Source organism: Branchiostoma floridae, chromosome 5 (assembly GCF_000003815.2).
Source record: "Branchiostoma floridae strain S238N-H82 chromosome 5, Bfl_VNyyK, whole genome shotgun sequence".
NCBI lineage: Eukaryota > Metazoa > Chordata > Leptocardii > Amphioxiformes > Branchiostomatidae > Branchiostoma > Branchiostoma floridae.
This window is the reverse complement of record NC_049983.1, coordinates 11,457,265-11,467,718: the sequence shown is the minus strand read 5'-3', so window position 1 is coordinate 11,467,718 and position 10,454 is coordinate 11,457,265. Positions and strand designations below refer to the sequence as shown.

The 10,454-nt window shown below is 41.9% G+C and overlaps 1 protein-coding gene across 1 annotated transcript in view; it reads right to left on the bottom strand.

The window, feature by feature from the left end:
• Positions 1-7,797, bottom strand: part of LOC118416172 (amine oxidase [flavin-containing] A-like) — a 16,048-nt gene extending 8,251 nt beyond the window's left edge. The window contains exons 1-6 of the mRNA XM_035821252.1: positions 7,749-7,797; positions 6,878-6,972; positions 6,353-6,490; positions 6,016-6,120; positions 4,844-4,935; positions 4,243-4,387 (exon numbers count right to left, since the gene is read on the bottom strand). Of these exons, the coding sequence (XP_035677145.1) occupies positions 4,243-4,387; positions 4,844-4,935; positions 6,016-6,120; positions 6,353-6,490; positions 6,878-6,972; positions 7,749-7,797 (624 nt within the window). The remainder of the gene's footprint in view (positions 1-4,242; positions 4,388-4,843; positions 4,936-6,015; positions 6,121-6,352; positions 6,491-6,877; positions 6,973-7,748) is intronic.
• Positions 7,798-10,454: the final 2,657 nt, after the last annotated feature.

The window sequence follows — 10,454 nt, the reverse complement described above, 5'->3', positions numbered from 1 at the left end:
CCCAGTAGTCGGAGTAGTTATCTACTGTGATCAGATAGTGTCGGTTTCCAAATGTCATCAGATCCATCGACACTCTGCTCCATGGCGTTGTTGGAGTTGGATGTGGCATGAGCGGTTCCCTCTGCTGCTTCGGCTGATAGGTTTTGCAGATGTCACATCGTCCGATTCTTTCTCGCAGTTGTGCACTCATCCCAGGCCAGAATATGGTTTCTCTGGCTCGTCTGATACATGCTTCTGCTCCTTGGTGGCTGGCATGTGTCTTCTGTATCATCTCTTCTCGCAGCTCTGCTGGGACGACTATCGCTTGTCCCTTGTATACAATGCCATCGTGCATGCTGACTTCGTCCCTGAATGTCCAATAGTCACGGACTTCTTTCTTAAGCTGCGTCTTGTTTTCTGGCCATCCTTTCTTTATTGTCTTCATCAATTCTCTCATGACTTCATCTTGCTGAGTGTGTCGACGTACCCTGTCTATCGTCATATCGGACACTTGGATGTACTCAGCGGGTGTTACTTGTTCGATTTCTTGATCCTCTTTCTTTGCTTCCTGGATCTTGAGTATCTCATACTCGTCTCGTCTAGTCTCGTTCATGGTCCTCGTCAGGTAGGCTCTTGAGAGAGTGTCTGCGATATACATTTCTGAACCTTTACGGTACGTCACCTTTAGGTGGTATTTCTGCAGACGGAGCATCATTCTTTGTAGCCTCTTCGGTGCGTCGAGGAGAGGCTTCTTAAAAATCACTTCCAAAGGCTTGTGATCTGATTGTACAGTTACCACTTCTCGGCCGTGGATGTACTGGTTGAACTTCTGTGCTGCAAAGACAATTGCTAAGCACTCTTTTTCGATCTGCGCATAGTTCTGTTCTGTCGGGGTTAGAGCTCGCGAAGCATACGCTACCGGGCGTCCTTCCTGCAGGAGCGCCGCTCCAAGTCCCTTGTCGCTTGCATCTCCCTGTATGGTCACCTCTTTCTCTACGTCGTAGTATTGTAGTACTGGCTGTGCTGTCACCAGCTTCTTGACCTCTTTCACTGCTTGGTCATGTGTTTCAAGCCATACCCAGACTGCGTCTTTGTCTGTTAGCCGTCTCAGTGGTTCGCACACATCAGACAGGTGTGGCAAGAACTTAGCGAGGTAATTGACCATTCCGAGGAACCTCTGTAGAGATCGGAGATCATCTGGCGTCTTCATCTCTGTGATAGCCTTGACCTTTTCTGGGTCTGGTTTCAGGCCATCTGCCGTTAGTAGCTGTCCCATGTATGGCACTTGCTTTAACTTGAGCCTCAATTTTCGCTTGTTTAGTTTCAGATTCTTCTCTCGTGCGCGTTTGAGCAGGTCGTAGGATCTCATCGTGGTCTCTGTCAGCTTCTTCTTCAGTTTCACCACATCCGAAGACCAGTATGTCATCAGCGATGACGTCAACTCCCTGTAGACCTTCCAGTACCTCGTGCTGTCTTCTTTGGTATTCTTCAGGAGCGGTGGAAATCCCAAAGGGCATGCGACACCACCGGAATCGGCCGAACGGCGTCCAAAATGTGGTTAGATAGCTGCTCTCCTCATCTAACTTGACCTGCCAAAATCCGTCTTTGGCATCTAGCACTGAGAACACTTTGGCCTTGGCAAGCCTTGGTAGGACTTCTTCAAGGGTGGGGATCTGGTACTTCGGTCGGTGTAGTGCCATGTTTAGATCCTTGGGGTCTAGGCATATTCTCATCTTGCCTGGTTTCTTTACGACAACCATACTTGAGATCCACTCCGTCGGTTTCGTGACTCTGGCAATCACTTGTTTCTTCTCTAGTTCGTCGATTTTCTTCTTCAGTTCCGCTTTCAAAGGAACAGGTACCCGTCGTGGTAGATGCTGTACTGGTTTTGCTTCTTTGTCAATCTCAATGTGATATTCTCCTGGGAGGCATCCCAATCCTTCAAAGACGTCTGCGTACTCCTCAACTATCTGTTCTGTCTTGCTGTTGTTGACTTGGTTGACCGTGTTTAGGGTGATCAGTCCTAATTTGGTACATGTTTCAGCTGACAGTAGAGGATTCTGACGTGTCTTGACAATCTGGAATTCCAGATCTATGATACTGTCTTGATGTCTCGTCTTCAAGATGCCTTGCCCTACTGGCTTAAGGATAGAACCATCATATAGCTTCAATCTGGCTTTACTTGGTTTCATCTTGTGCCCGAACTTCCGGAAGTCATCTTCGCTAATCACATTGCATGTAGCTCCTGTGTCAATCTGACAGCTTAGAGATTTTCCATCACTCATCTTCAGGTCTATGTACCATTTCTTGTTGTTGCTTGACACAGAGCCTACAGTGTACACTTCTTCGTCATCTTCTGCCACGTTGTCTTGTACCATGTTTATCTTCTTGCTGGATGCTTTGCAAACCCGGGCGAAGTGGTTGGGCCTATCGCACTTCGCGCATTTCTTTCCAAATGCTGGGCATTTACCCTTGTCTCTAGCATGGGCTCTTCCACAGTAACCGCAGTTGTTAACTTGTGGTTGCATCCTTCTGTGTGGCTGCTGGAACTTTGTCTTTGCTTTGCCTTGACTTGGATTTGGCTTTGTCTTGGCATAATGCACTGTCTCTGCAGTCTGCATTGCCTTGATCTGTTTGTTTGTTGTCTCACTTGTCTTGCACTCTTCTAGTGCTGCTTGCAATGTGAGGTTTTTCTGCTTTAACAGTCGCATTCTCACCTTGTTATCGCAGATTCCGAGCACGATTCTATCGCGCAGCATCTCCTCTTTCAGAGCGCCATACTCACATGTAGACACTAGTTTCCTCAAGCGAGCCACGTACACTTCAATACTTTCTCCTGGTGCTTGTTCACAGGTATTGAACTTGTATCTCTCGTATACAGTGTTCTTCAGAGGTTTGAAGTGCTTATCTAAGGCGTCTATAATCTTATCTGGGTCTTGCCTGGGGTCTGCATCTGGCTGACCAGGGTCTGCTGGAATATCTAAGTTCCTTAGAATGTCCAGGCAATCTCTACCAATTACGGTCTTCAGTGTTGCTACTCGGATTTCCTTTGGTTTCTTGTTCTTCTCTGTAGCAATCTCATAGCTGGCCCATTCATCTTTGAAAATTTCCCAATTTTCTGATACATCTCCTGTCAGTTCTACAGGTTTGGGCACCGGTAATAGACGACTATCTGCCATGTTTACTTCAACAAATGTCCTTTGCCTGACCTGCCGCCTGTGCTTGTTTTGATGCTGTCACTTGCCGGCACGGTAACTAGACATTGACATATGCTTGTTCCTGGCACCTCTGACCTTAGATCATGCTCTTTAGCAGAGTTCCTACCTGTCAACTTTCCAGACGGTAAGGAATTTGTCCTTGGAACTAGGACACGCTAAGACAATGGAGCCGTTATGCCTGCGCACATGCCTGGCTCAGACTGTCTAGAAATTCTTCACAATTTCACAATGGAAATTCTTCATAATTCTTCACATTCAAGTTCTCTGGAGCTCTTTAGACTAGCATTCTTTGGATGCTATCTTTGAAGAAAGACATTAGACTTAGCTGCCTCCTTAGCAGTCGACTTTGGCTCTCTCTGTCCTTCCGTCTTGACTTGAGACTGTCTTCTTCTGTCTTCTTCTTCTGTCTTCTGCTGAAGGGCACTTCTGACACCATGTTACTTTGTACGTCATGAATTACCACAGATTCACTGCATTTCCAATGTTTTATTCTACTTATGGTTAGTACGTACAAAGCGTGTATATGCTCAATGCAGTCCAGATGGCAAAGAGAGAGAATCTCAGGTCTCAGCTTCTCTTGGTGGCTTGCTTCTGAATATGCATGATGGGCTATTCTATTACAATGGGTAGGGGTGTTAGCTCTATTCTTACTCTGTGTAACACTATCTACCATTCAGATTTTATGACCAGAGCACGTCCAGAATGAGAGCTATAAAAATTCTGCTGCAGTACAGTAACATGCCCTAGGGGTCCCAAAATCTAATCATTTTGAGGTCTCGTTAAAACCTCCTCAAATTCCAATTATGAGTTAATATATTAAGTTGTCACAACATGAGATCACTACCACTTTGTCTCTATTCTTTCATTTGTTTCATGTTTTCTTCTTGAGTAAAGAAAGACCAAATATCAAGACAACTCATCATCACCTTCTCCAAGTATACTGATTATCCGCAAACATACAAACATGCAATGATGTACATACAAATCCTAACAATAACATAACCTTCTTGGCAAAGGTAGATTTAAAAAAGGTGGAGATCCGTACCTGAGGCGGATTTGAGTTGACCAGTGTGGCAAACCTCCCCCCTCCTGTCTGTCCCATCAACCACAGGAACCACAACATGGACACTTCCTCTGGCTCTGCACATGCCAGCATACTGACAAACGCATCTGTGATCCTCCGCACAGACCTACACAAACACAGCAAGGAAAATCACATGACTGAGTGCAACCTACAGTTTTCTGAATGGTAACAGTGATGCTAAATGATGAAAACATTGATTGTCTTGAACATAGTTTCATGTACATACAGTCACTGAATGGTATAAACCTAAGGCAATTTGAATATTTCTCCTTCTAATTCATCAGTCCACATTGTCAAGTGTTTTCTGCATGTTGAAGAATGTGTGTCTGATGCTTTTCTGATCCATAAGCTAAAAGCTGGTGTGTTACGTCGAAGGGCTATATAGATACAGATTCAGAAAATTGTACCAAAAATCCTTTAACAAGAAACTGTCGGTTAAGTAAATGAAAATAGAGATATTGATAGCAGCAAGCCCCACCTACTATCTACTATACTATAAATGCAAGAAAAGGAAGGTTTACAGATGTGCATGTAGTTCACTGTATAGCAGACTCTGGCATACTTGAACCATACAGTCCTGTCAAAGAAGTCCTTCATGGTGCAGGAGTCCCATTCCTGTGCTGATGGAGCCTCCCAGGGCTCTTCTGGGGGAACCTGAGGAAAAAAAGTGTAAAAAGAAAAGTTTGATGTTCGAACAGATACTGTAGACCCTGACTAACTTGGATCGCCAGCCTGGCCAATGGTACTGAAGATGTTATAATGATGTTATAACAGATACTGTAGACCCTGACTAACCTGGTTAGCCAGCCTGTCCATGGTACTGAAGATGTTATAATGATGTTATAACAGATACGGTAGACCCTGGCTACATTATAACAGATACTGTAGACCCTGACTACATTATAACAGATAATGTAGACCCTGACTAACCTGGTTAGCCAGCCTGTCCATGTTACTGAAGATGTAACAATGATGTTATAACAGATACTGTAGACACTGACTAACCTGGTTAGCCATGGTACTGAAGATGTTATGATAATGTTATAACAGATACTGTAGACCCTGACTAACCTGGTTAGCCAGCCTGTCCATGGTACTGAAGATGTTATAATGATGTTATAACAGATACTGTAGACCCTGACTAACCTGGTTAGCCTGCCCATGTTACTGAAGATGTTATAATGATGTTATAACAGATACTGTAGACCATGACTAACCTGGTTAGCCAGCCTGTCCATGGTACTGAAGATGCTATAATGATGGTATAACAGATACTGTAGACCCTGACTAACCTGATTAGCCAGCCTGTCCATGGTACTGAAGATGTTATAATGATGTTATAACAGATACTATAGACCCTGACTAACCTGGTTAGCCAGCCTGTCCATGGTACTGAAGATGTTATAATGATGTTATAACAGATACTATAGACCCTGACTAACCTGGTTAGCCAGCCTGTCCATGGTACTGAAGATGTTATAATGATGTTATAACAGATACTATAGACCCTGACTAACCTGGTTAGCCAGCCTGTCCATGGTACTGAAGATGTTATAATGATGTTATAACAGATACTGTAGACCATGACTAACCTGGTTAGCCATGGTACTGAAGACGTTATAATGATGTTATAACAGATACTGTAGACCCTGACTAACCTGGTTAGCCAGCCTGTCCAATGGTACTGAAGATGTTATAATGATGTTATAACAGATACTGTAGACCCTGACTAACCTGGTTAGCCAGCCTGTCCATGGTACTGAAGATGTTATAATGGTCCAGTCTAACCAGAGGGTTCCATGTGGGAAGCGATGTGGGGGTGAATCTGGACACACTGTTCTGTGATAAGAAAAACGTTATGGAAAGAGAAAGCAACATTTCCATCTTTTACAAGGAATAACAGCATACAGGTGTAAGATCAATGATAACTCTTGCAGCTAAAAGAAGAAAGAAGACATTTTCCAAACATTACAGTAGCCATACATGTTGCCTCCCACTTTCAAATCAGCTACAGTGGTAGAGTACTATTCTAAATGTGAAAGTCCTCAGAACACTACACAAGGACACAAACCTCTGTGACATACACCATTTGGGTAGGTTTCTGCTGCCAGACCTTCACCCCAACATCCTTTATCAGCTGCCATAACGTGGACATGGCTGGCCCACAGCGGGTGGCACCCTGGTCTGATATCATGCCCATTTCTGCATTCTGAAGCACAGATAAAATAGTAATATTACATTTGTTGGAGGGGACATACAATTCTACACTATGGCTAGGCTACTATCAGGAATATCCTGTCAACAGTGCCCAGAAAGTGTTATTGACAGGAAATGAATGGAATTCCTTGAATCAGTTGCCATCCATCCAAAGAAATTATCATATTCAATGAGTATGAAACTGAAAGGGTTAGTTTTGACATCACAATTCATATGCATTGCTAGGTGTTCTTCATAAATTTAGATTATCTTGCCAATAGGTGTACTTTTATCACTGTTGTGACATTGATTTTTAAGGTTTGACCCTTCAGATGGTAACTGTCTTTTTTTATTTTCTTAGTATAAAGGCATAAGATTAAATGTAAAAAGAAGAATAAACCTCCAAGGTGTACGCCCTGCCCCCAACTCGATCAGAGGCCTCCACAACAGCCACGTCTAAGTCATGTTTATGGAGCAGTCTAGCAGCTGTTAAACCTAGATATAAGGAAAAAACAGCAACAACATTTTCCTTACATGGTACCGTTATAAAGAAATCAAGATGCCAATGTTAATGATAAGCTAGCATTGCATGTCTAAAAGTTCTTCAACTTAATTTCCAATCATAGCAAGAAACATGTGAAAGAATACAAGCTGTTGTAATAAATATAAACTGAAATGGCCACTTTTCCAGTGGGTATTATTATAGTGCAAGTATGAATGCATTATCGTTAACGTTACCTTTCACACTATCAAACAATTGTCCATTGAGAAAAACGTTACCAACGTTAGAATGGACCCCCCCCCCCAAAAAAAAAACACAATCCATTCACGAAAGGTAACCCATGGCCACGTAGTCAACCCACGTAGCGATTGATTCTTGCCAACGTTAACGTTATATCGTGTCAGCAACTGTAAAAAAAAACAGTTGACAGGGACACCGATAGTAGCCAATTGTCAGTGTTCTTTTACTAGCAGTCTTATATGTTAGGGCTAATGTAAAAGACTGCAAGCAAAAGAAGCCCACAAATAGTTCCCGCAGCTACACCGTTAGGACCTAATGAGTTTTCCTCATGGACTTGCTAGTCCCCTTCGCCGATCTTGGACCGCCAGTGTTGGGGGAGGGGTGCTTGTTGACAATCGCATATGAGTGATCTCCGAAAAAAATAAACACCCGCAACCTAGGTTTTCATTGCCACGACACGCCCCTTAAAGTCCTAAGAAATGGACAAGCAAAGTTGTCAAAGTTGTCGGTATACGCAGTGTTTCCTCACCGCTTAGTCCAGCTCCAACAACGACCACGTCACAGGTGTGTTTTCTCATGGCTCCTTGTTGAAAACAACTACAGAAGTTCAAAGGTCAAGGTTAGTCACTCATACCCGAGTTTCAGGACATCCTTGTAATGACCTGAAATTACCCCGCGTGTCAATGGTGACATCTAGCGGTTTGTGTAGTTTTTGCAGCAGTTTTTTTCAGTCTTGCCTGCAATAATATTTTTGGAAGTTAGATGGTGCTATTGAACCGTCGAAGATTTGCGTACTTATTCCAGACAATGCAAGTTGCCGCCTTCGCCAAGAAGGCTGTGGAATTGATTTAGCCATATGCATGGTAAAGTGGGTCTATATGTAGGTCAACAGCATATAACTCGAGAAGTTGTGAATGGATCTTGTGTAAATCTGGTAGGTGTGTAGCGGTTGTAAGTCCGTAAACGGTTTACCTGGCGTTTTCCTACGGTTCTGTAGTGTTTTGTATTTTTGTGTAAGTTACTTGTGAACAAGCTGTGATAGTATCTGCACGATATTTGGTAGGTGCGTTGCAGTTGTAGAAAGAAAGGTCAAGCTAGCTCAAAAATAAATGATTCACTTGGCGTTTTCCTACGGGTCTGGGGTAAGCTTTGTACGTAAGTGTGTCTGTGAACAACATAGAGATATTGCGGATGGATCGTCATGATGATATTTGGGAACAGTGTACATAATTACATATGTATATTGCTGCCTTCGCCATTAAAGAAGGTCATGTCTCAGTAACTTTCATGGGTTTGACACCGTTTGTGAGGTTGCAGAAGACCAGCATAACTCGAAAATGCCTGAATAGATTGTATTTCTAATTGGTATGTGGGTAAGTCTTGTTGAGACCTGGAAACAATTAGATTTAGGCCACCTAGTTGCTTGTTACGGTACTGCTGTCGAACTTCCATCTGTTTGCTCTGTATTTTGCTTATCGGGTTGACTACGTGGGTCATCTGAATCACTTGACTGTGTGATATACAGCTGCAGACTCAATATGCTGTGTTCTAGCCGGTAAAGCTTGGTATCATTGGAAAGGTCTCTTAGTACGTACGTGTAATCTGAAAACCGTTTTGAAAACGGGTGCTTTCTTGTCGAGATATGAGTTAAGTACAACCCTAACCCTAGCAACTAGGGTTAGGGTTAGGGTTAGGGTAGTGCTTAGAACCAACATGGCTAAAGAACATGTTCTAGCTGGTCAAACTTGTCATCATTGGAAAGGTGCTTTCTTATCAAGATAAAAATACTACTGATTTTTCCACCATTTTGGTATCCCCAAATGCTCTGTTTTTAAAAAGATGGATATAGATTTCCCCGTGGATAAAGTTAAGCTAGGATTAATTAAAGAGAGTCCATACAATACAACACCAAATGCATTAGAACATTAGAACAAAGATGTCATAAAAAATCACAGTTTCATCACTTTTATTTGGAAAAAACACATTTGTAGAGAAAAAATTTCAACAATTCATTAAACAGCATCATAGTATTATCAGTATAATAATCATTGAGAAATATACAATAACATTGTCATGATTTTTATAGGTCATAACGTTTCTATGTATCACATGGATATCAAGGATTCTTAGGTATGTAAGCTTAAAACACTTTGTAATATTAAGAGTTTTAAAATGCCTTTCATGACAGAAAGTTGGTTTGTCCAGAATAATCATTAAACTTAAAAATAGATACAAACAACTGATTGAATGAAATTTGCTTTGGTTTCCTTTTTTTCTACAACCATGTAGAGGACTTGGGTACTGGGTAGCTTTAAACATTCAGGTGGTACAGTAAAAATGTTTACTGTATATCACCAATGCACTTGGCAAGTTGCTGGTGTAGAGGTGGGTTTGTACAATACTGGCTGACACGCTGTATTTACAGAATTTAGAATAAACCTACAGTACGAAAATCTTAACAGTTATTCCGATGTAGCTCAACTCTTGCTCATACACCTAACAGCACATGTAAAGCTCATTGATTGCAGAAAACTTGCTTTCAATCTGTGAAGAATTCGGCTTGGAACAAAAGTTACTTCCTTGGCATTGTTAGTTGTAAGATTGTCAAAACTGCACAATCTTGAATCACTTGTTGATACTGAACAGTAAAATTTCATGTTACAAACTTTAAGGTACATGTAGAGTCAATTTTTGATCTTTTTCCAACCTACAATGATCACAGCAATCACTAGAAGTAGAGCAAAGGAAACGTAATGTTGTGTTTCCAATGATAGTCTTGCAAAAACATTGTAAAAGCACAAAGATCTGTTCTGAACTGCACATGCAAGTCCAATCTTAGTGCAAATGTAGATTATACAGCATTTAAGGCAAACATGCACCATCATTCAAAGTTTGTGTAAGAGTTGCTAAAAAAAACCCTGATGTGATAGGTGTGCTACTGTAACATACAATTCACCTAATGCTACTTTCGGTGCAGAAAACATGGAAAAGTTTGTATCTACCTCCATTTTATGCAAAATGTTCCGGGTATATGAAACAGTAAAGGTTTGAAGAAGCTTACCAAATATTATTTCATTTCTGTTGCAAATGAAAGCTGTTAGATGCATGTGTTTGGTACACTCTGCTGTATGCACAGTCATGATTGTCAGCGGCATGAAATGGTAAACAACAACAAGCCTTACATATGTGCAACATCAATGATGAAGAACATGAGCCACTTCTGTGTAGCAGCTGT